The sequence below is a fragment of the Aristolochia californica genome, unplaced genomic scaffold (genome assembly GCF_029961685.1).
Source record: "Aristolochia californica isolate CCGP_79_NKW_82.1479 unplaced genomic scaffold, dmAriCali1.0.hap1 SCAF_10, whole genome shotgun sequence".
NCBI classification, from domain to species: Eukaryota; Viridiplantae; Streptophyta; class Magnoliopsida; order Piperales; family Aristolochiaceae; genus Aristolochia; species Aristolochia californica.
Genome location: NW_027181771.1, coordinates 31,606,002 through 31,630,531, shown reverse-complemented (window position 1 = coordinate 31,630,531; position 24,530 = coordinate 31,606,002). Strand labels below are relative to the sequence as shown.

The 24,530-nt window shown below is 35.9% G+C and overlaps 3 protein-coding genes across 5 annotated transcripts; all 3 read right to left on the bottom strand.

Moving 5' to 3' along the window:
* Nucleotides 1-6,059: 6,059 nt before the first annotated feature.
* Nucleotides 6,060-10,558, bottom strand: LOC137936158 (potassium transporter 1-like). 2 transcript variants are annotated; one of them, XR_011109516.1, is made up of 10 exons: nt 10,398-10,558; nt 9,768-10,011; nt 9,155-9,400; nt 8,917-8,967; nt 8,536-8,796; nt 8,412-8,464; nt 8,211-8,325; nt 7,703-7,957; nt 6,410-7,481; nt 6,060-6,209 (listed from the first exon to the last, which is right to left on the bottom strand). XR_011109516.1 is itself a non-coding variant. In XM_068780719.1 (9 exons), the coding sequence occupies exons 1-9, from the start codon at nt 10,455-10,457 to the stop codon at nt 6,559-6,561; spliced, it is 2,208 nt and encodes a 735-aa protein (XP_068636820.1). In that variant the 5' UTR covers nt 10,458-10,558; the 3' UTR covers nt 6,244-6,558. The 2 variants fall into 2 exon arrangements, 1 of the variants encoding a protein (XP_068636820.1); XM_068780719.1 differs by lacking the exon at nt 6,060-6,209 and having other exon boundaries at nt 6,244-7,481.
* A 2,952-nt stretch (nt 10,559-13,510) lies between these two features.
* On the bottom strand, nt 13,511-19,671 carry LOC137936165 (uncharacterized). 2 transcript variants are annotated; one of them, XM_068780735.1, is made up of 3 exons: nt 19,515-19,671; nt 13,976-14,471; nt 13,511-13,884 (listed from the first exon to the last, which is right to left on the bottom strand). In XM_068780735.1, the coding sequence occupies exons 1-3, from the start codon at nt 19,554-19,556 to the stop codon at nt 13,784-13,786; spliced, it is 639 nt and encodes a 212-aa protein (XP_068636836.1). In that variant the 5' UTR covers nt 19,557-19,671; the 3' UTR covers nt 13,511-13,783. The 2 variants fall into 2 exon arrangements, with proteins under 2 accessions (XP_068636836.1, XP_068636827.1); XM_068780726.1 differs by having other exon boundaries at nt 13,511-14,471.
* Nucleotides 19,672-19,976: 305 nt separating this feature from the next.
* Nucleotides 19,977-23,751, bottom strand: LOC137942454 (dnaJ protein ERDJ3A). The gene is made up of 7 exons (XM_068788101.1): nt 23,589-23,751; nt 23,053-23,108; nt 22,653-22,726; nt 21,853-22,370; nt 21,415-21,756; nt 20,983-21,336; nt 19,977-20,487 (listed from the first exon to the last, which is right to left on the bottom strand). The coding sequence occupies exons 1-7, from the start codon at nt 23,682-23,684 to the stop codon at nt 20,212-20,214; spliced, it is 1,716 nt and encodes a 571-aa protein (XP_068644202.1). The 5' UTR covers nt 23,685-23,751; the 3' UTR covers nt 19,977-20,211.
* Nucleotides 23,752-24,530: the final 779 nt, after the last annotated feature.

Here is a 24,530-nt window from a genome sequence, read left to right as displayed (position 1 = left end):
GGCTCTTGTGATAAAAATGTTTCAATCTAACCTAAAAAAATAATTAATAGGAACATAATAAATTATAGGGAAAAATAATCAAAGTAGTAGGAAAAATAATCAATTTTTTATTCAAGTAAAATAAAAATTAAAAATTAAAATGCAATTCCTTTCATCGAGAATCACTAAATATGTACACTACAATTAAACAAGATATATATATATATATATATATATATATATATATATATATTTTCCATTTACAACAAGTTAATAAGAAATAAGGGTGGATTCCCTCTTCCAAGTAGTTTCATTACATGGATAACTCTATGTTTTATTATAATAAAATGGTAAAAAAAACACAAGGACATACTTCATTTGCCATAATTAATTTTATAAGTACATAAAGAGAGTAAAACATTTCTTCACTACAAAAAGAAAATCCCCTTTGAGCATCCAACATTTATTAATTAATTCCTTATAACATTCATAAATTTTGCATCTTCATGAGGGTAGCATCTCTCTCTCTCTCTCTCTCTCTCTCTCTTTGGAATGGTGATAGATGGTGATACTCAATACAAGGCTGGAAAAAAAGAAAATCAGAAATTTAGATATCCAATTGAATTGTTGATTTAGTGACAATGGGCCAATCAAGTTTTCCACCGGAGAGGTGATATTTGAGATGAAATCCAAGATTTCATCACTAACAGTGTTATGAAAAATATTTATTAACAACAAAGTTAACATCTTCATCGCTAAAATATCAATTTATGAAACTTTTGTAAACAAATGTAAATTGAATTTATTAACATTAACTTGGTTTTGATGCCAAATGTAAACATAAATAAATTTCTATATACATTATAAAATTCATAAATAGAATTTAAACGAAAGTGTGAATGATCACTTACCTCCAGCCATGACGATCAAATTTCAGAAGTTGAAAATCATTTTGTCTATTCAGAGGTTCCTCGATGGAAAGGTCAAAGGTTGATTTTGGTAGACCAGATTCCTCATTCATAAAACTTTCATTTTTCATATCAAAAGAGGAAGGAGTGGTTACTGCCCACTATCCCTACATCTAAAAAAATAAAGGGTCATGCTTAAAAATAGGGAAACGATTAACAATAACCTGACCTTGATACCAAATGTAAGCATAAATGAATTTTTATAAATATTATAAAATTCATAAATAAAATTTAAGTGGAAGCGTGAACGGTCGCTTACCTCCAACCGTGGCGATCAAATTCAAAAATTTGAATATCATCTCATTCATTCAAAAGCTCTTTGATGAACAGGGCACAAGTTGTTTCTATTATACGAGATCCGCCGTTCATAAAACCTCATTTTTCCCATCAAAAGGAGGAGAGCGATTACAACTTCTCATTATTTTTATATCTAAGGGAATAATGGGTCAAACCTAAAAATAGGGAAACAACTAACATTAACTTGGCTCTGATACCAAATGCAAACATAAATGAATTTCTACATACATTATGAAATTCATAAATAGAATTTAAACTGTAGCGTGAATGATCGCTTACCTCTAGCAATGACGATAAAATTCCGAAAATTGAATATTGTTTCCTCTATTTAGAAACTCATCAATAGAAATGTCATAGATTGCTTTTGCTAAACCAGATTTTTCGTTCATAAAACCTCCATTTTTTCCATAAAAAAAGAGGGAGTAATTACAACTGTCCATTATCCCTACATCTAAGGGAATAATGGGCCAGACCTAAAAATAAGGAAACAGTTAACATTAACCTAGCTCTGATACTAAATGTAAGCATAAATAAATTTTAACATACATTATGAAATTCATTAATAGAATTTAAACGAAAGCACAAACAGTCGCTTACCTCTAGCAATGGCGATCAAATTCCAAAAGTTGAAGATCATCTCGTCTATTAAAAAACTCATCGATGGTAAGGTCACAGGCTGTTTCTATTAGACTAAATTCATCATTTACAAAACTTTCATTTTCCCATCAAAAGGGGAGGGAGTGGTTGTAATAGCTCACTATCCAAACATCTAAGGGAATAATGGGTCAGACCTAAAAATGGGAAACGGCTACCATTAACTTGGCTCTGATACCAAATGTAAGCATAAATGAATTTCTACATACATTGTGAAATTCATAAATAAAATTTAAATGAAAGTGTGAACAGGCACTTATCACTAGCCATGAAGATCAAATTCCAAAAGTTGAAGATCATTTTGTCTATTCAAAAACTCTTCGATGGAAAGGTCACCTACTACTCCTGCTAGGCCAGATCCGTTGTTCACAAAATCACCATTTTCTCATTAAAAAAAAAGAGGAGAGAGTGGTTACAACTACCCATTATCCCTACATCGAAGGGAATAATGGGTCAGACCTAAAAATAGGAAAACAGTTAACGTTAACCTGGTTCTGATACCAAATGTAAACATAAAATAATTTTTACATACATTATGAAATTCATCAATATAATTTAATGAAATTGTGAATAGTCGATTACCTCTAACCATGGCGATGAAATTTCAGAAGTTATGATCGTCTCGTCTATTCAAAAGCAACTAGATGCAAAAGTTACAAGCTGCTTCTGCTAGATTAGATCCGTCGTTCAAAACCCTTCATTTTTTCATCAAAATAGGAGTGAGTGATTACAGTTGCTCATTATTTCTACATCTAAGGGAATAATGGGTCAAACCTAAAAAATAGGGAAACAACTAACATTAACCTAACTCTGATACCAAATGTAAGTATACCCAGGGGGGGTTAGTATACTTACCTAGTGTAAGTGAAAGTGAAAGTGAATTACTTGTTGGTGTTATTGTGGTAGATGTAAAATGCATTGGAAAATATTTTCCTATGTTATTGCCCAAAATGAAAAATGTAGTATAAACAAGAGAATGAGTTACTTTTTATAATATACCTAAACAGATAAATAACCTAAACAAACAAGGTTACTACCCTAATAAGTAATTTAATGTAGTATTAAAATATATTAATATACTAATTAATTAAGCAAGATATTTCATTAATAAATTAAGATATATTGTAGTTTAGCTAAATTAATACAATAATTATGTGTGACAATTAAATAGTGCACTAATTAATTATAAAAATAGATAAATAAAAATAAAAATAATAGTAACAAATAAAATAAATTAATTAAAATATTTTATTAATTACATAAGATATATTTTAAGTAGTATAAATTAATAATATATTTCCAAAAATTTAAAAATCATTAGTTTAATTAATGATAAAAATAGAATAATTAAACAAAAATACTTGATCAATTGCATACTTTAACTAAATTTTATTTACCACCCATAAATCACTAATTTAATATTTAAAAATAATAAATATAGTAAATAAATAAATATAATTTTTTTTAATAACATAAGATATATTTTACGTTGTATAAATTAATAATATATTTCCAAAAATTAAACTTCATTAGTTTAATTAATGATAAAAAATAGAATAATTAAAAAAACTACATTATCAATAGCTTACTTTAACAATATTTTAATTTCCACTCTTAAATCACTAATTTAATATAGTAATAAAATAATAAAAATAATAAATAAATAAGTAAATATAATATTTTATTAATAACATAAGATAGATTTTTACGAAGTATAAATTAATTATATATTCCACAAAATTAAAAATCATTAATTTAATTAATTTTAAAAAATAATAAATTTTTAAAAAAACTTGATTATTTATATTTTAATAATATTTTATTACCACTTTTAAATTACTAATTTAATATATTCATAAAAATAATAATTTTCATAAATAAAAAAAAAAATTTTTTAATAACATAAGATAGATTTTAGTAGTTTAAATTATAATATATTTCTAAAAAATTTAAAATAATTATTTTAATTAATGATAAAAGTAGAATAATTAAACAAAAATACTTGATTGATTGCTTACTTTAACAATATTTTAATTACCACTCTTAAATCACTAATTTAATATATTAATAAAAATAATAAATAAATAAAATATTTTATTAATAACATAAGATAGATTTTTAGTAGTATAAATTAATAATATATTTCCACAAAATTAAAAATTATTATTTTAATTTATGATAAAAATAAAATAATTAAACAAAATACTTGATCAATTGTGTACTTTAGCAATATTTTAATTATCACTCTTAAATCACTAATTTAATATAGTAATAAAAATAATGAATATAATAAATAAATAAATTAAATATTTTATTAATAAATTAAGATAGATTTTTAGTAGTATAAATTAATAATATATTTCATTTAAATTAAAAATTATTTGTTTAATTAATTAAAAAATAAAATAATTGAGCAAAAATATTTGATCAAAATGCTGACTTTAACAATATTTTTATTACCACTATTAAATCACTAATTTAATATACTAATAAAAATAATTAAATTAATAAATATAATATATTAGTAATAACATAAGATAAATTTTTACTAATAGAAATTAATAATATATTTCCACAAATTTAAAGATATTAGTTTAATTAATTATAAATAATAAAATAATTAAAAAAATATTTGATAATGAACTGAGATAATAATGAGCAAGAGGGAGGGCTAGAGCGTCGAGAGGAGAGCGAGAACCACTTTCACGAGCCAAGACGTGAGTTCAAGTGGATGAATTAAGATTTCAATGGGAATCCGAATTCACCCACTTTACTCATGAGTGAGTTCTAGTAGATGAACATGTTCATCCACTTGAACGGGTTCCCAGTGAATGCACTAACGCATTCGGGTTAAGTTAAAATGTAATCTAATTCACTTTCACTTGACCCAGAGGCGCACTAACAAGCCCAAAATGAATTTCTACACATTATGAAATTCATATTTAGAATTTAAACAGAAGAGTGAACGGTCGCTTCACTCCAACCATGGTGATCAAATTCCAAAAGTTGAAGATCGTTTCATCTATTCAGAAGATTCTCGATGGAAATGTCACATATTACTTATGCTTAACCAAATCCGTCGTTCATAAAACATTTTTTTTTCGATAAAAAGATAAGGAAGTGGTTACAACTATCAACTATTCCTACATCTAAGGGAATAATGAGACAAACCAAAAAATGGGAAAATGACTAACAATTTTAACAAAAAAACAAAAATTTGTCACTTTAATATTAATTTTGTCATGAAAACATTCACAATTAATAACATATACCGATAAAGCATATAATTTGTCTTAATCACGAAGAAGTTTACATTTCATTATTAAAAATATGTTCCTTGTGTTTTTTCAATGCAGTGGCATTTTCTCGTTAAAGACCACATTTAACTATAAAAAAATTTGTCAATAAAATTTTTATTACTATTACTGTAATTTATTTTTTTTGGGAGGAAGGAGGTAAGCCCTGCCCTCCTAACGTTTTTTGCCAAGAGGAGAAGAGACCTTGCCCACCCCTTTGCTATGCGGAAGTTTTACACAATAGAGGAGAGAACAAGGGGCCCTTCCCACACCTATAGAATAAATGGAAAAGGGGTGGGTTATTGTGCCCTACCAATATACATGTTAACGAAAAAAGCAGACGAAAGAACTCCCCTTGGACCAATTAACGAAAATTGAAGGGAAGAAAAGAGATGAACAAAAAAGGAAGAATGGGAGGAGATGATGGGGAAACGAAAGAGAAAGAAAGCAATTCACAAGGACCTAAAGAGTGGTGAAAAAGAGAATCAGGAGAAACTATAACTTGAACTATAAATCATGGTTATGAGAGAGCCAGTTCGAACAGGCCTTACTGCCATCCTTTTCTTTATCTACTCCTCTGTAAAAAGTGATCTTATTCTTTCCATTTACGAGCCTTTGCAAATAACAAGTACATCTCATCAAGTATCATTTGCACTATAAAATGGGGCCTTTTGCAATGACTCATTACCAGTACCATTTGCATTCCACTACTTAAATTTAACATTCATTAGTTTGTTTTAGATCTTGTTCTATGGCCTATAAATTGATGTTTGAAACTCATATTAGGTAGTTCAGATCTGCTAATTCATGTATAAGCAAAGGAAAGGTAACTCTATTTACCTCTCTATGTAATTGAAAACCTGCCAATACTAGTACAATTGGACTACCATATCTAAACACATATTAGGAGTCTCCCAATTACTTCCTGACCTAAATTTCACACCCAAATCAGTCCTGCAATAAGGTTCTACAATTCAGAGTTTTTCCCTTAAAAGGATTCCCTCAGATTCTGATACTGCATAAGAGAATAAAATTCAGTAAGAAAAGGTTAAATTGTTAACTCTTACAAGTCCACTAAAAAGTTAAAATTCAGACGAATTTGGAGAAAGCCAATTAAAAGTTTCATTTGTTTTCAAAAAAGAGATTTCCATCCAAGCCCATTAACATGTGAAAAGAAAAAAAAGAATATAAACTTTCTGAAAGACCTATAAATACCAAGTTTTCCCTTTGCTTCTCTGTGTTTTAAGGATCGATCCTGAGCCCTCATCTGTACAATTAGTCTCTTAGCTTAGCTTCCAGGACAGAGGCCCGACTCTGAAGCCTCTCCAAAAGAGATCTCAACAACCCATTTCTTTTTCCCTTTGTTACACATAGTAGATCATACCCACTTCAAGTAAAGATGTGTGAGGGATGCTAAGGGCAACATCAGCGCCCCGGCAGTTCTTGCTAAGAAATTCAAAGACTATATTGATCACAAACTTCTTGAGGAAAGAGGAAGATTTCTTTGCCTTCGCATACGAGTGCCCAATGATATAAGCAACCCCAGATTCTTTAGCTTTCAAAATATCAATAGACTCTTCTTTGATGATTGAATTATTATCTGAACTTCGTGACTCAGGCTGCACGACCTGTGTGTCAAGAAGTTCACCATCTGAGACAGCATAATAATAAAATTCTTCTCCTTCCATCTCTATGAAGTCCACAATTTTAGACAGTAATCTATTCTCAAAGTCATAATTCTCTTGGATGTCCTTGTAGCCATACCTGACTATACATCTAAACATTCTATACTCTTTTGGCCCAATTCTGCCCACCAGAAACCGTTCTGCCTCACTGACATAGGGAACCTGAACAGATTTCACACAGACAAAAACTAGTACCTGGTGGAAAGCAGGCAAGTTTGTTACAAAATGCCCAAAAACTGCAGGCACCCCTGTAATAAGGTCACTGTACATAAGTCCAATTCCAGGCACACGCACCATGCCCAGACTAGGACCTGAAGCCAATAATCTTTTCATTGAGACCTTGTTCTCCATATCAAATTCGTGCTTCTTCATTGTACCATAGTTCCAAGTATACATGATGGCCATGAAGACCAAGGACGAAACAAGTGGAACCCATCCTCCTTCAGCTATCTTTATAAGGGAGGATGAGAAGTACAATAACTCAAATGATCCAAAGAAGAATAGGAAAACAAGAGCCAGAATTATCGTTTGCTTCCATACAATTATTATCACCATAGTCATCAAGCAACTTGTCACAAACATTACTGCTGAGACAGCAAGTCCTGAAAATGAGGCATTCTAATCAAGTCAGGTATAAAAACTTTTAAAATGTAAATTTTCAACTCTAGTTTCAGAATATGCATAATCTACTGTAAACCATCTCTAATCATAATGTTACGTTTTCAATTTTTTTGCTAGGACACTGAGGTCCACTTGACTTTGCCGTATCATTAGAATACCAAGCAAGATTTTAAAGAATGTTTATGAGAGATCAGCATCGTACCATAAGCATGGCCAATCATGTTGGTGTCCCTTAACCCAATGGTGACGGCTAAACATAAGCACATCAATATCCAATTGACTTCAGGGATGTAAATCTGACCAAATATTCTACTTGAAGTATGAATGATCCTCACTCGAGGGAAGCAGCTCAGAGCACAACTCTGGCTTACCATGGAGAAGGCAGCTGATATAACAGCTTGGCTCCCCACAATTGCTGCTAATGTGGCCACAATGAAAACTGGCCAAAAAACAGGTTCTGCAAGACAAGCAAGAATTGGTTACAAAGAAGAACAGGGTACAAGTCATGAGGGCACTCACTAAAAAGGAACACTCAACAGAGAGAGAAAATGTAGAACCATTTGCATTTCTAAATAACTATCCATTCACAGACACTGCAACCTGGGAGTAGAATTTGAGCAATCTAGAATAGTTACTTCTGTTTAAAGCCATTACAGAGAAGCTGAAACTTAATAGACTGAGTCATGAAAGGAAAACTTATGCTTGTTTACCTGGTATGGCCTTATAGAAGCTACTTTGGATATCTTCATGGTGTTTTGAAAGATAGGCAGCTTCACCCATGTAAGCCACAACGAGGCAGGGATACACTAGACAAGTGAAAGCAATCTGCAATGACCAAATAGATTAAGCAAGTCCATGAAATACTAAAGCTCACAGCCAAATAAGAATTTCCAAATAGAAATATTTTTTACCTTAATTGAGAATGGAGAGAAATGACCCAAATCAGCAAACATAGTTTCGGCACCTGCACAAATGACCAGTACTTTTTACAAAGAGAACTACTAAAGAGATAACCATTTGTTCAAAGAGATCTACCTGTAATACAGAGAACTACTCCTCCCAGTGAGATCCATCCTTCTTTGCCCATGCTCTTAAGGAATTTGAACATGTAAAGGGGAGAAAGTGCATGTACTATACTTGGGTTCCATCGAAATATATTGTATAAACCGACACCACTAATACATAGAAGCCATGCTGTAATTATTGGTGCAAACATGAAAGCAACCTTGTTTGTGCCATGGTATTGAAGAGAAAAAAGAACCACGAGAATCACGCAAGCGATCACCACAATATAATCTGAATATTCATGACTATCTTAGCTTTGAGAAAGCTGAAATCTAAAAATTTAACAGAAATAAGAACAAGAGCAAAGATAATATGGATCAACTCACAGATGAGTAGTATACACGAACTTACTTTCATGAAGTTTATCAATCTTCACTTTAATGCCTGATACTGCAGAAAGAACTGACCAAAAACAAGTTTGAGTCAAGTCAAAATTCACACGAAGTTAACTTAGAAAGCAGAGGATTATCACTTCTTTGAAACTTTAACCGGTAGATAACTTTAAACAGATCAAAATCTCCAGAATGACAGGTTGAATCTGTTCAATACTTTGGATAATGACTAAAAAGTAAACTAGCGAGAGAGTTACCTGAAATTGTCGGTGTGAGGACGCCGTCCCCAATTGCCATACTTGTTCCAAGCAACACAACAACCAACAGTGCATAACGAAACTTGGGGTGCTTTTCAAAAAATGATTTAAGCAGACGACTCTGCCATGTGCTAGATGCTTCCTCCGTTCCATATGTTGATAACCTTTCATCAGCCACTTGTTGGTTGGGCAGAATGCATAGTCTTGCATGTCTGCACAGAAGGGAGTACAAGGCAAACGTACCACCTGCACTATAATCAGCCGAAAAAAGTGATTAGAACTGACTGATCTGTAGTTGTTCATAAGATTTAATTTGGTTGATTGCAGTGGTACTGTGGTGAGAACCAATTCCTAGGAAACTAGAGAAGAAGTTTTATTTTGTAAGGGAGGCAACAAGAAGCAGCTTGAATGGCCCCTGAGTTGAGACTGTTGAAACAGTATGCCAGAACAGTCAACCATTCGAAGAGCGCTTATTCTAGCCTCAGGAAGGACCATTAGGATTGACTGGACTGCCCACTCTACCAGACTTCTGATCAATCTCCCAAAGAAGCACCACAAGTAACTTGAATTGGGTCTAATGCTTATTGTATTCGAATAGGATAATGAATTGTACCTTCTCCATTGTCATCTGCTGATAATACGATGAAAATATACTTGACCAGAGGAATGAGGGTCAGTGTCCAGAAGATGAAGGACAGCACACCAAAAATTTCCTCATCGTCTTCGTGGAGTCTTAACTTTCCTGAGAAGGTGGTCTTATAAACATAAAGAGGAGAGGTACTAAGGTCACCGTAGACCACTCCAAGACTCTGATAAGCCAGTGTCAGTACAGCCTTGCATGAAGCCCTCTTCAAGTTCTGATTTGTAAAACAAATTCATTATGTCAGAGATAATACCAGTCCAAGCTCTGGTCATTTACACTGAACAAACGGAAGCTGATAGACAAGAAGAATGATAATCGCCGTTTATACATACGTTAGTAGAAAACATAGAAAGAGAAAAATATCACAAGCAGCAGCTTAATGAACTATCTGTCTTCAAATACAACCCATTTTTCCCAACTGGAAGAACGATCAACAGAAACAGAGAAAAAAGGCAAGAGAAACAGGAAGAATATGGAGCAGTATAACTTTGTACTCCAAACCCATTTGCCAAGGAGCTCAAAGAAATAAATTTTGAAGCAAAGACACAAGACAAAAGGAGGGAAAATCCACAGCACGTCCAGCTTCACAAGGAAATGTACCTGTGAACAAAATCCTTCTTCCCGTGCTAGCGGCGGTGGTGTCTGAGCCACAGGACTCATGGCATAGACGACTATTCAGGAAGACGAAGAATGCAATTTGGAAGTCCCCAGTTTCCTTTCAAGAGAAGCAGAGAGGTAGTCTTTGAATATAAAGCGTGAGGATGGCCGGTTAACAGTATGCAGCAAGCAGTTTCCCCCCCACTTCTTTATATTCCAGTAAATATGTAGCCAGCAGTTATTGTGTGAGGCAAGTAAGTTGAGAAATGCGTCCCAGAGTTTCAACTCTCTCTCTCTCTCTCTCTCTCTCTCTCTCTTTCTGAGGATCCGCGGCACGCTACACGGCGGAGTAGCTGACCAACCAGACAAATACCACAGAAACTGGAACTCTTAGAGGCCATCGATTTCATCAATCACCTCTTGCCAATCTACATGACCTTTCTCCTGGTTCTTCCAAGAATTCTTCTGAGCAATCCTAGCCACCCAGTCACTGGTTTGCCATGAAAAGATGAGCTTCTGAGGTGCTTCTCATGCCAGAAGCGTGCCATAATCATATATGCTATGTATACAACAAGCAAATAGAATGGTATGTCTCTTATACAATCCTTTCTGTTAAATTATACTTGTAAACATACAAACCACCCTGCACTTTCCACGACCTTGGAGCTGGCGTCTTATTCTATTTCCTACTTATAATAAGCAGTTTCCAAGAATGTTCTTAATGGAGTATACACTTAAGCTCAGCTGATCTTCATTTTAAACGAGCATTGATGAGAAAATAAATGAACCAGGTGATTAGCAATCCACTAAACAAATGGGTTGTTGGAAAGGGGAGAGACAATAGACAGAGAAAGCAAGTGTTTTTTAATGCAGACCTTGTAATTATATCTACAGTCAGTTCTGTAAATGATTTAAACACTGAGGAGTCTTAACTGTTAAGTCTTCTGATACTAAAAACCGACTGATCTTTTCAGTAAGATTTGCTCAAGTGCATACAGCAAAGAAATGTGTATAAAACCCAGTTTAAGCAAAGACAGCAGTCAACTGAGGCCAATTAAAAACTAAAAAGCCTGTAAACGTTTATTTCAAAAAGGTAAAAGCCAAAGGATTCTTCTGGGATATGAACCCACTTTAATTAATATTTAATTCTAAATTCTAAAGACCATTTTTCTGTCTTTCAGGTTTAAAAGTCTAAAGATACCTACTCATATAGAAAAAAAAAAAAAAAAAGTTAACTCAGTTCATGTACGTCTGACTAATGAATTTGAATAGATTCCACTTTGGTGTCTTTTTCATTGTCCTTTTAGGTACAGAGGGTACCCTACACCACATGTGGATAGGAGGAGGGACCCCTTTATTAAATGAGGAAATAAAGGGTAGTCCGGAAAGCTAAGGATTGAGAGAATTCTTTAACTTCGGAAGCCAGACCGCCGGACCCCACATCCCCTCACTTGAAAATGAAAGGGGGATAGGATTGAAACTGAAATATGCTGAATAAAATAATTGGTGGAGGCTGTACCGACACCCAGCAAGCAGATCAATTTCGAAACCCTCCAAAGGGACTTTTTACAAAGCTGTGCTACTGAGAAATTAACCAGAGTATCAGTTCAGGTCTTCAGACCAGATTTCCTCCCAAAAAAAAAAAAAAAAAGGCCTACAGGTTTCATATTTAAACAACCAGTTGAAAATCTCCTCCTAGTCTACTTGTTCCCTTTCACAATTTCTAGTCTTCGAATGATGAATAAGGGAGAGATTTGTGACTTGCGACCAAATTAACAAAAGAAATCAATCCTTGTCTACAAAGACAATTCAAATGTTATTGAAGTTGATGGTTCAGTGATCCTCGACTGAATCATCATGATAAGTGACTAATCCATTTTAGGAGCTAAATTCAACAGGGTTCTTTCAAGTTATTCTAGGGTAAAGCATGAGAGAGAGAGAGAGAGAGAGAGAGACAGATGACCTAACGTGAAAGAATTGAAATAAATACATCTGGTCCCAAAGATTTTGAGGGTGAGGGGCACCCCTTCCACAGAACATTTACATATCCAATTGAAGTTTTGTCCTTACTTGCTAAATCATTTTATCCCATTGTGCAATGATTTGAGGTCAATGTTTGAATGCATCCATGCAATGTTCAAAATAAGAAAGATGGAGACATGGGCAGCGTTTGGTGAGCTTTAACTATCAACTATTTGTTTAGGGTCCCATGAAGGCTTCCAAGGAATTCCTCGTCTTTGCATCAATTCATGAGGAACCCACTTCACATCTGTAAATTGATTGCTTTGTCTACAAGTCAGAGGCTTGCCCATTTTCTTTGGTTTTTTCCCTTTTTCTTTTTCATTTTATGCCAAACCCATCAATTATGTTACATTTTTCTGTGGAAGAGGTATTAAGAAAGAGTTGAGATGAAAGAAAATAAAAAGGGAATCCGAGTTTTGGGGGTAGGGGGTGGGTGATAATTGAGGGCAATAAGTTGGCAGACCATGGCTTTGGCTTGAAGTAGGGTGCCATGAGATGTAGGCAGCGTCTACAGAAAGCTAAACTTAGAGTATGTATAAAACCCCTAGAAAAGAAAAGAAAAAAAATAATTCTCATTTTATTTTATTATCTATGGGGTTCCAAACATACCCTTAGGGAAAGGACTCTTGATTGACAAGAGTGAATAGAGATTGAATGGCTATCATGCTCACAAGCATCATTTTACAAAATATGCCCACAGAAAAGGATCAAAGAAGAGAGAAAGTTCAGACTGCTCATTGCACTGGACCAGAAGATCAAAACGAGAAAATTGGATATGTTTTAATATGATCTTTTCGGATGTGAGGGGAGGGAGACTTCAAGAGCTGGTCAGCCTCTACACATGGCATGCCTGTAGAGGGTAGTGCCAGTGAGGAGAGATCTTCCCTGATCCATACTACATTCACTGAAACGAGTATAAAACAGAATTACCTGCTCTCATAGATCAGCCCATCATTTGTTCTTCTTTGTTTATTTTTTTTAATCTTTTACCCCCATATACCGGTGAGACTTAAACCCAAGATCCCACTCAACAATCTCACTTCCACTGCTGATTTCAATACCTTATATTGCAACCACTGTCTTTACCAGAAACGTATTTTCTTAAACCAAATTTTCCTGAGAGAATGCAATAAAATACAACATTTGGGTGCCATAGCATTTTACAGTTTGATGCATAGGGACTACTTAACAGGCACCATTTTCCAGACATTGAAAATGTGGAGAGTACCAAAAATTTGTTCATCAGCTGAAAATTGTTCTTCAGTTCAGCTTGTTTCCTATAACCAGCAGACATCAAACGGATTGGTACAACTGCATTCTGCCAGACACCAGTGCCTGTCAACTGTACCAGCTTTGCTTGGACCAAGTCATTCATTCTTAGCACAATCTGAGCTCATTTGATCAGTACTCGTTAAAGTGAATTGCACCTGCTTTCCAGACAATATATGTTGTAGCAAACATGACCGAGCTGATGAAAACAAAAGAGAAAATAATAAGTAACAGATCGCTACCCCCTGGAAAATCGAAGGTTAAACCTGGTTTTGGTAACCCTCTCTTACTATCATCAAACAAGTTCAAGGGAGCTTCGGGTAGGCGGGATCTCATTTTCCCTTTGTCAGTTTCTCGTAATGCATCCAGAACATTGCTACCCATTTCTGATTTTGATGGTTTTGAATCTGCATATCTGGAAAGGACCCTTGCAGCCTTTACTCTTTCTCTTGCAGTTAAAGGAGATCTCTTTGGTACGGGTTGTTCATCTGAGGAAGAGACTCCAGCGGCTCCATCTGTAGTGCTCATGTCAGATGAATTCACAGGCATTGGCTTGGACTTAGATGACTTATCATCAGTAAGGACTTCTTTGGGACCTTCAAGGTCCACATCGATCGAGTTTGTAGCAATATTATTATTATCAGAAGCTGAGGTCAAGATATTCCATCTCAGTTCCATGGATGACCTACTCGATCTAAATGACAAGGTTTTTAATCCAAAAGGTTTTCCCCAAGTCACCCCATTATTTTCTCCAACAACAGATTTTGAAACATGTTGAAGTTTTACCTGGAACACAATGCAGTAACTAACAAAATTAATTAACATGAAAATCAAATTCAATGGACAGGATAACTGAAGCACTAAAACCTCCTAAAGTCCAACCCCATTTTAGAAAATAGAGGTAAACATGGATAATTCTAGCATAATAGTAAGACTGCAATAATAGTCTCAATAGCAATAATCACAATTTACAAGCAGCAAAGAGGCCATTCGTAAAGTTTCTAGATATGCAGATTTGAATGTAGGATTAATTACTGACATACCTGCCTAATATCACAAAAAATACCCTCATATAATGGAAATTACAACTTTCTAACAACATGGACCTATGAGTCATAAAATTCAATGGATGCCTGCACGAGTGTTGTAAAACATTCTTATGGAGAGGAGCTGAGGATTGCTTCAAATACCATCTAGTAAATTGGAAGGATGTCTTTAAGCCAAAGCTAATTTGGGGGGGGGGGGGGGGGGGACGCTGGGAGTTCTTAGCATCAAAGAAATGAATCAAGCTCTCTTGATCAAGTGGTTTTAGAGATAACACCTCTCCCAAACTTATATGGAGACTAAGTTATAGAAAAAAAATGAATTGGGAGGCAAGATTGTGGCTGCAAGGCAGGAGTCACAGAAAATTTTCATCCTCATGGAGGCCCCTCTTCCCTCTCCAAACAAAGTTTGCCAAGGCCATCAAATTCTCTGTGGGGAGTGGGAATTCAGTTATGTTCTGGGAAGATTGGTGGATTGGAAGTAAAACCCCCAAGATCTCCTACCCGCTGCTCTACAATCTGGCTAGCAACCAATCAATCACGGTGGCTAACTCAAAGAGAGCTGAGGAAAAGTAGCAATGATTGAGATTTGCACTTTAGAAGAGGTCTGTGTGATTATGAGAGCAACGAGGCCAGTAATCTTATTCCTGCCCTCTAGGGAATAAGAATATGTAACCAAACTGAAGACAAAATCACTTGGACTTATGATGAAAGTGGAAAATTCATCATCTCCTCAGCATACGATAGGTTAAAGGATGGCTGCACACATCGGCCTGTGATGCATCCATTACCTGGAAAGTATCTGGACCCCTTAAATCCAACTTTTCCATCAGAGTGCAATGCTGGGCAAAACTTTCACAGCTGATTAACCTTAGGAGTAGAGAAACATGATCCAGAACGGCCCTTGCAGTTTCTATGCTGATTTGGAGGAGAATGTGGATCATGTCCTTATCCATTACCCCTTTGGTTGGAAAATATGGACTCACTTCTTCAAGAAAATTGGGTTGAATCTGTGCAGTCCTGGCTGCCTTAACCAGATCTACGATCTTGGTAAAGGGCTGGAATCCTGCACTGGGCGAAACCCTCCTCCCTCCGTGCATTACTCATATTCCGTGCGGGACTATGGGTTCTTTTGCAGCATTGCAAAGCACCAAATGTGAGTTTGAAAGTTTGTGGGCTCGCTTTCACGACAATCAGCGTCTCATTTTCCAAGATGTCCATTCGCAGGCTAGTGGCTATGGCTGAATGGACCCTCCCTCGCTTGAAATTATAAAACTCTTGCCTCCTATTGAGGTCCTCTTGGCACTTCAACCACTGCTGAACTTCAAGCATTGAGGCGTGGGCTTCTCATCTTCAAAGAGGGCATGTGTGGGCAGCTTGGATTGAAAGGGATAATACAGCGGTAGTTGGGTGTTGTTGTACAGTTTCTACTCCCCCTTAGCAGCACTGGTAGGTGTTCCATGAGATTGTTAACCTTTCCTCTTTATTTTTGACTCTATATGCGTAGATCAGCCAACTTATTGGCTGAATCCTGTGCTAAACAGGAAGTTTCCCTACAATCCCTTGTAACAGGTCCCCTCATGCTTAACTCATTGTAATTTGCTTTTGCCTTTTTGCTTAATAATTTATTATTCCCCCCAAAAAAAGTGATGTAAGATATGCTAATAACCCTCATTGGATATGGGGGAAACCATCCAGCTCAAAGCCTCAAGGTTAAAGTGGATAAATCAAACCCAAGTTCTTATAGACTTATACCTGATTGTGGATCACTCCATTACCAATAGGGGACTATTCTCAACAACCCTGCACATGAGTCCTTTTTGTATCCCCTAACAATCTGAGTCCCAAAAGCACCAATGCCGTTACTTTGCAAAGGCGACCCACAGATGCCGTGATTCTACAAGAAGCACCCAGAATGGCTCACCAGCAGAATCTATCTCACATTGCTCTAGAAGAGAACACCACCTCAACCAGTCACCAGTGGGCCTCGACCAAGTCAGGCCCAAAACCAGACTATGCCTTTGCTATATGGAATATAAATAATAAGTAATAATAGCATGGCACACGAGACCTGGGTCGACAAGTCCATCTTCTGCAACCATCAGCATCTTATCACCCTGGAACTTCCACATCTAATGACCTGTAGCCGATTGGGTAGCTTACCTTAACACGTGGATAATTTTTTGGTGGATGCCCAATTATCTGTAGAGGCCCACTACAACTCAAAGCACAAGCTAAGCATAGAGAGGCAAACCCATGTTCTTAAACCAAGTTGTGAATCACTCTATTACCGATATGGGATTATTCACAACAAAATCAATGAACAACATTCTAATACATGTCATTAGGTGGATGCTACATCATTTGTGTGATCCCGCATGAATGCTTATTTCATAAGGCTACCCTTAGAGTCAAAGTAGTGTTTCATTGCATAATTCTGTCTTTTTGAAAGTCATGGTTGGAGTTGACTAACATATTTATAGCAAGGATAGATGGGTAGTACAGAGGAACTTACGTACAAATTTGAAACCAGAAGGCGTGAAGGCTCCCTTTTTTTAAAAAAAATAAAAAATTTACAACCCCATACCATAGTGGGATTTAAACACAATACCTCACAATAGTAACCCCCTCCTGGGGGCATTGGTCCTTTGGATATATTAGGTATTTGTGTGACATTTCACTGGTATGTAGGTGATTATCCTTGAATATATCGGTCCTTCGGCCCCAAAAGAAGATCCATCACCAGTCAAAAAATGTCTAATCAGAGTTCCTACGGAAATAAAAGGAACTTGGCTTCTCTCAACTCTCTTCCATGAAAATGGGAAGTACCACATGACATCATTGCCACGATCATACAATGCTCAATATTGAGAATGGTGGCCAACCTTTTCTAGTAAGTGAGAAGGGCTGACAAAACATGCAGACCATCTCACCCACCAAAAGGTGGTGTCCCTTGTCACGTTATTAGATTTGCCATGCTTTCAAATCAGTTCTATTATACATCAAACTCAAAGGCAAAGTTCTGCAAATTGGAAAAAGAAATCCTTTTTCATTACTTAGGGAACTTTAAGAAAATGTATCTTAATGAAAATAGTAGCAATAGATGAGAGAGAGAGAGAGAGAGAGATGGTGCCAATCAAAATTCACTAGCAAAATTATTAGCCTCAGAAACCATGACCCTGGAAGTGGCTTTACGTGCAAATTCCATAACTTGGTTTAACTGGTAAGTTCCACACTAGAGAAGCAACAATATTCATGTTCAGACCATAAGCCTGTAATGGAGACAATTGCATCAACAAGGTTAAACTAAGTTGAGGTGTCAAAGGATAGCTTAAGGCCCAAAATCAGTCATCTATCTTTCTGTATATCTTAAGATTTTTTTGCAATTACCGAAGCCTCCAATTAATTCATTTCATTTTTTTTCTTAATGGCCATTCTAAAGGCAGGATTCCCCATTCTTTATCATCACATTGCAAACTGCTTCCTTACATAATCTGTTTTTTCATTTCAAATAATAATAATAGTAATAATAATAATAACAACAATTATATCAACAAAACTAAGAGCTGCATAACATCATCTCTATCTCCATAATTCATACAAGTGACTCTTACCACTTCTCCTCATAAACTTCCATCCCTTATCTCAAAAAATTTACCATAAACAGAATAACATCTTAAGAACACTAGTCCATCCCCAAAAATGTTTCCATTTTAATAATTATCAAATGATGTGAAAAATCAGCTGCATTTCAAGTGACCTAGCTCCTCATCCTATGTAGTACTAATTTTTCTAATTCTTAGAATTTAGACTTTAGCTACAGTCAGCTGCCCTTATTCTTTATTTAACCATTACTGGTAGCAAGAACCAAACTCCTTCCATGTACTTTTGCCCAACTTTTGGTGTTTTTTGAGACTTTATCTCCTGTCAACTGTTGCTCTTCTATGCTTGATATAATACCCCTTGCAAGTTTAGGAAAGAAAATTCAACAACCAAAAACATAGGAAACAGCTGGATAAGACCTAGGTTGTGTTGTAGATAACTAGCAATCAGTAATTTCTAAAAAAAATCATACTAGAAATTTGTAGTTCAGTTAATGTCACTTTAATAGGGATAAAGAGTGATGGCTTGCCCATCACACACTAATATGAATAAGAAGCCACATGCAAAATTTCACCTTGCAACCAACCTTATCGACAACCTTTAACTCAAATCAAACACAATTTCCTGTTTATACATGCAATCAAGGATAACCGCCCAGGCCAACCCCAACTCCTTCAGCAACTTGAAACACCGGCTACCAGAAAATGCTATTCAGCCTCAACGACAAGTGCAAACCATAACTTGCAGTGACGCTGAAACTGGAGTACTAACTAATCAATATTCTTCCAACCATCTAAAACAATTCCATTACATGTTTGGTTCATTTTGTATACGGAAAAACATAACTCGTTTGAGACCTAAATAGATGCTAGAAGTTGCGATTTTAGCAACGCCATCATTCCATAACATATTCCGCACTTTAAATTTTCGTTGCAGCCTCTAGTATATAAGTCTCATTCATCTGCACAAGATTTCCTTTTCCTTTATATATATTTCAGAGTTCTTAAGCATCTCTAACTCAGAAACATCGAACGATGAACCTATATATAAGACAAATTGATCCAACAAAAGGCGTCTCTGTTCGAACTTCAAAAGCGAAAACTCTCATTCTGCTCTCTGTAAAATTCAGCATGCAGTTCGAACAAAATCAACAAACAAAGAGACCACAAGGGCAGAAATGTACCACCGAACTGAAACCCGCCAATGAATTTAGAGTGAGAGTCATGTTGAGGTCATCTGTTCGTTAGGCCATGCGAACAGAGTCCTGCAACCACGGAAGATCAGTTTTCTATTCCGCCACCAGAAAATCTGCAGTTGAGAGTTGAGATAAAGAAAACGATAAATCTCATTTCTAATTTGCCCGACAATTGGTTCCAAGCAATCCGATCCACCAGATAAAGTTGTGAACAGCAGTAGATGCGTACACAGAAATGGGCCTTTAAGGTTGAGCACATTCCGAAGTCCAAGTCCAAAGGGAAATAAGTGGTGAGACCCATTTCTTTTCTATAAGGTTGACCCACTTTGACAACATTGCTTCAACGCTTTAATATGTCAAATTACCCTTCGGTAGTATTAGTGAACGCAGTAGAAGGATTCAGTCGTACGACTAAAGAACTAACAAAAAGACATGAAAACGAAGCCACGGGTTTTTCTATTTATAACATACAGGTACATTGTTAATATATGAGTAATCTGGTGTTATACAACCCCATCTACAAATTCATCTCCATCAATCTAACCAGTGTCCCGCTTACGGTGATCATGGATCCGGTCTCAAGATTACGAGACGCTAGAAATGAATGAATCGCCAAGTAGTTGCTGAGATTTGATTGCATTCGGGCTCTGTACAGTGCCAAAAAATTTGTGGCCTCAAAAGCTGTTTATTTTAGTACAGGTTTCTTCCGGGATTTTGTGAACTGAACGTCCCCATTAAGAACTGAACCGATGAATCTTTCAACTTCTTCCACGGTGAGACTCTCCTTAAATACTGCAAATTTTTCTTTTCGAGGCTTGTAAGCCACCAAGAGATTATCCATAGACTTGAACCCTGCCTTGTCCAAGGAGCTGAGAAATGCAGCCTGCTTTGTAGCATCCAAAAGAGAATAAGAAATTGTATCCTTCTTGTTGTACGGCCTTGTTAGTGTCTTCTGTGAAACCTGAAAGTATACAAACAAGCAGTCAATCGACATGAGCAGTACATTGTTTCACTATTACTAGGGCAACTCCAGATTAAAAATCCTGGGTCAGGAACAGCCCTTGAGCCAAGTCTTTATTCTTCGTTCAGAACTAGCACCAAGAGTACCAATTGAGGAAAATATTTGCTAAATTACGAAACCACTTTAAGTGATCAGCAGCACCAGCTGCACCAACAGCCCCAGTTCTTCAGACATGACAACTGTGCAGACTACGAAATGAAGGCATAACACCATTATTTATAATACAACTACAACGACTGTTATGATAACTAGTACCACTGCTTAACAGATTATGCAACTGTCATTATATCAATGTCACTGTCAAGGTAGTATATGTTATGTTTCGATATGCTTAAAATTTTGTGGCTGGAAACACATAATTTACAACTTATCATAACCATATTGAACACTAGCAACTTATATGTGTACAGAGAAAGAGAGAGAGAGAGAACTTACAGCAGACAGAATGGATTCCAGCTTCTCCTTGGCCTTTGGTGATCTAAAAACACCTATAATGCATACAGGAATTTTCTCGCCACACAAAGTATCCATATTTGAACCCACAAGCTCCGGTATAAGTTTCTCCTCACGTCTAGCTTCTGGTTTTGATGTTTGGTGACTAGAAGATACTTTCTTGTTCTTCTTCTCAAATGTGTCAAGTAAGGTACGCAACTCCCTCATCCCAGACTTCAAATCTTTAATGGGTCCTGTTCTGAGAACATGCTTTTCTCCATTGGAAAGCCAACCAATAACAGCTGGAAGTACATCAACTCCTAAGCTTTTGACAGCTGAATCTGAACTGTCATAAACCTAAACAAACGCATAATAAGTTCATTGAGATTTTCAGAGAAGGGGCAGAAACAGAGAAAGAAACAGCACCATCAGTACCTGCGCATCGTAAAAAATAAAGCGCCTCCGGTACAGGCCACTAAGAGCACGCCAAATAACCGGAGTTGTTTTCTTTGTGGAAAGAAGAAGCACTCTGGGTAAGTTCTCCGTGGTGCTTGATAAGAAACCAAACTGACCCAAGTTAATCCTTTTTGAGAATCTTGGTAATTGATCTTGACAAAAGATTTTCAGATCCTTGGCATCCCAATCACCAGTATACTCCACCAACGAAGCCTTTTCACTGGTTCTGTAAGAGTAAATAAATAACTTAGCGGATTTTGAAGGTGACACACCAAGTTCCTTACAAAGTGCTTGTTCAGTTTGGCAATCTATACTCCCACCCTGCATGAGGAAAAAAGGGTACTTCAAACCATCAATAAAGAACAAACGCAACTATATTGCAGAGGTGTACAAACACAGAAATAAATATATCCCTACCTTCACAACTTCTTGTAACGAACTGACAACATCTTCTACAATTGATTCCAAAACATTATATCCCTTTGAAGAAGGGGTATAAAATAGCAAAATCCATGTTAGCCCTTTGTCCAATATTTCTTTCTTAAACACCTGAGAGTTGACATTCTGAATTGCTAAAGGAGAATCAGATGTGGACCTGCCCCCATCAGAACCACCAAACTGGTTTCCACTTTTCAAATTACCACCAAAGAAGTTGGAAAAAATGTCATCAAAGCCACCAAAACCGGAGTTTCCACTTGTAGTAGGGTTTCCACCGAAAGAGAAAGAGAAAGCCTGACCTTTCCCTTGTGAGCCCGTAGTATGCCACTGACCACCAGGTCTGAATGAAAAACGATTATTCCCCTGACCGCCAGTGAAGTAGGTATATCCTTCCTGTTTCCCTCCATTATTACCAGCATCAAACCTTGGCCCCCCATTCTCATCTCCATACGTATCATAGTTCTTTCTTTTCACTTCATCTGATAGAATTTCATATGCTGGGAACAAAGTATAGAAAACTTACAAGTTATAAATAGTTGAAAGAAGATTGGGCCTTTGGCTGAACCACAGGCCATATGTAAGGGTATCTAGTTATTTAAACAAAAATAAATACAAATGGAGCAAGTGTCAGCTCAGAATAGCACAAAACAAAGGCATAAGAAAAGCTTACCCGCCTCCAACCACTTATCAAAGTAAAATATCTACAATACAGGAAATAGATCTAATATAGAAAGAATACACCAACAGAATAATGTCAAGGAGTAGATTAAGATCACTACCATTATTTATTTCAGCGAACTTCTCCTGAGCACCTTTAGCCTTATTCTTGTCAGGGTGATATTTGAGAGATAACCTGACAACAAGAGGTAAAGGGAATGTAAATATAATATTACAAAGAGAAGACATGCTTATTTAAAAATCTTTCATACGAGACGGCCTGGTAGAACTTTAAGGTGTTCTGTTATTAAGATTGATTTAAAAAAAAAGGTGGTTCTCCTCCAAATCACAACTGGGGTACAAGTAGATGAACGAAGCATATTCGTGTTCTGTTATTAAGATTGATTTAAAAAAAAAGGTGGTTCTCCTCCAAATCACAACTGGGGTACAAGTAGATGAACGAAGCATATTCTGCACAAAGAAAAGATTAGACAAAATTTGAACATCCAGAGTAAGACATACTTGTGAAAGGCTTTTTGAATCTCACGTTGACTCGCATTTTTCTCTACTCCAAGAACCTGAAAGAAATCAAGACCAGTCGGGTAGAAATGAGTAACCGGGAAAATAGAAAAAGACAGAAATAAAAGTGAAATGTCAATTGCCAAATAAGCCAATTATGAGTAACAATTTCACAAGATAGTACAGCAAGCTTTCGACTTCTCCAGGATAAATATTTCTGTCATTGGAACCTCCTTGATCAATAGTAAAACACACTGAATGTCTGATTTAATTACTACTATTTCAACTCCCAATGTATATCATTTTCCAATACAAAATGCAACTAAAGTATAAGACAGAACCCTGAAGCTTGATAGGAGCACAAAATCACTTTTAAATCAGAGCAGAGCTTTCAAAATGAATGCCAACAACTCCACCGCAAAATCTACCTTTATATAAACAATTCTAAAAAACAGATGAATAAACTGAAGTTCTTTCATTCCAAAGCTCATTTGAACCAAAAACAAAATCGATAACAAGGAGCATTTCTGAGATCGTACCTGGTAAAGATCAGCAGCGCCTTCTGCTCCTCGGAAGAACAAATAGAGTGAAACACAGAGAAGAAAGTAGAGGAGAAAACGTGAAGTGATCGCCATGTTCGTTTAATAGCTTACGATAACGCTTGCGATCTTTGAGCCTGATTCTGTAATTCTGCTATGAAGGGGGAGGGACATGATTCCAGAGACAAATAGGGACTGGCGACGTCGAGATGCTTCGGTTGTTATACACGTGGCGTGTAGTTCTTGTTCCAACGCATCCGTCCAATGGGAGCTTAGAACTCGGACACGATCTAAATCATTAGCCTTTGGTTGTTGTCGACTCGATCAGACGGATTTAAGTTTCTCATTACGGGCCGAGATCTGGACTATTACAGGCGGGGTCCGGCCTCCCGTGGTCGAGTGACTCTAGTCTGGTGTAGGAAAGTGTCAACATAACTCGCGAAGTACTAACTTGATAAAAAAATATATAATAATAAATAATTATTTAAATATAATTATTTATTTTAAATATAAAATTAATTTATTTACATATAAAAGTAATTTATTTAAATATAAAATTAATTTATTTAAATAAAAAAAGGAAGAAAGAGAACCCCTTCCACTCTTTTTGCACAGAAAGGAGAGGTATCTCCCTCAGTCATGACCAATAGAATATATAAAATATGAGAGTGAAATAATTATTAAAAAAATTTAAATTTTAAAAATAAAAATTAATGGGGAAATTTTTTTTTTCTGGCTCTAATGTGGAAGGAGAATTTTGAAATTTGGATAATTTTATTTATAAATTATAACATTAATGAAGATTATATTTAAAAATTATCTAAAAATTAATAAAAAATTATAAGACACCTTTGCCCGTGGGGGGAGTCGTGTATCAGGGCTGAACTGCGGGTCCCGCAGAAAGCTGCACCGATAACTAGTACGCGACGAGGTGTCCCACGC

Excerpts from the sequence above, each read along its gene's own strand:
- LOC137936158 (XM_068780719.1), bottom strand. The coding sequence starts at position 10,457 with ATGAGTCCTGTGGCTCAGACACCACCGCCGCTAGCACGGGAAGAAGGA. Across the intron at positions 8,465-8,535 it reads AGTAGTTCTCTGTATTACAG|GTGCCGAAACTATGTTTGCT; the intron begins GTAGATCTCTTT and ends TCATTTGTGCAG. Across the intron at positions 8,326-8,411 it reads TCTCTCCATTCTCAATTAAG|ATTGCTTTCACTTGTCTAGT; the intron begins GTAAAAAATATT and ends TGGTCATTGCAG.
- LOC137936165 (XM_068780726.1), bottom strand. The coding sequence starts at position 19,556 with ATGACTCTCACTCTAAATTCATTGGCGGGTTTCAGTTCGGTG. Across the intron at positions 14,472-19,514 it reads TGGCGGGTTTCAGTTCGGTG|GTAAAACTTCAACATGTTTC; the intron begins GTACATTTCTGC and ends ATTGTGTTCCAG.
- LOC137942454 (XM_068788101.1), bottom strand. The coding sequence starts at position 23,684 with ATGGCGATCACTTCACGTTTTCTCCTCTACTTTCTTCTCTGTGTTTCA. Across the intron at positions 23,109-23,588 it reads GCGCTGCTGATCTTTACCAG|GTTCTTGGAGTAGAGAAAAA; the intron begins GTACGATCTCAG and ends GATTTCTTTCAG. Across the intron at positions 20,488-20,982 it reads TGGAATCCATTCTGTCTGCT|GTTTCACAGAAGACACTAAC; the intron begins GTAAGTTCTCTC and ends GTATACTTTCAG.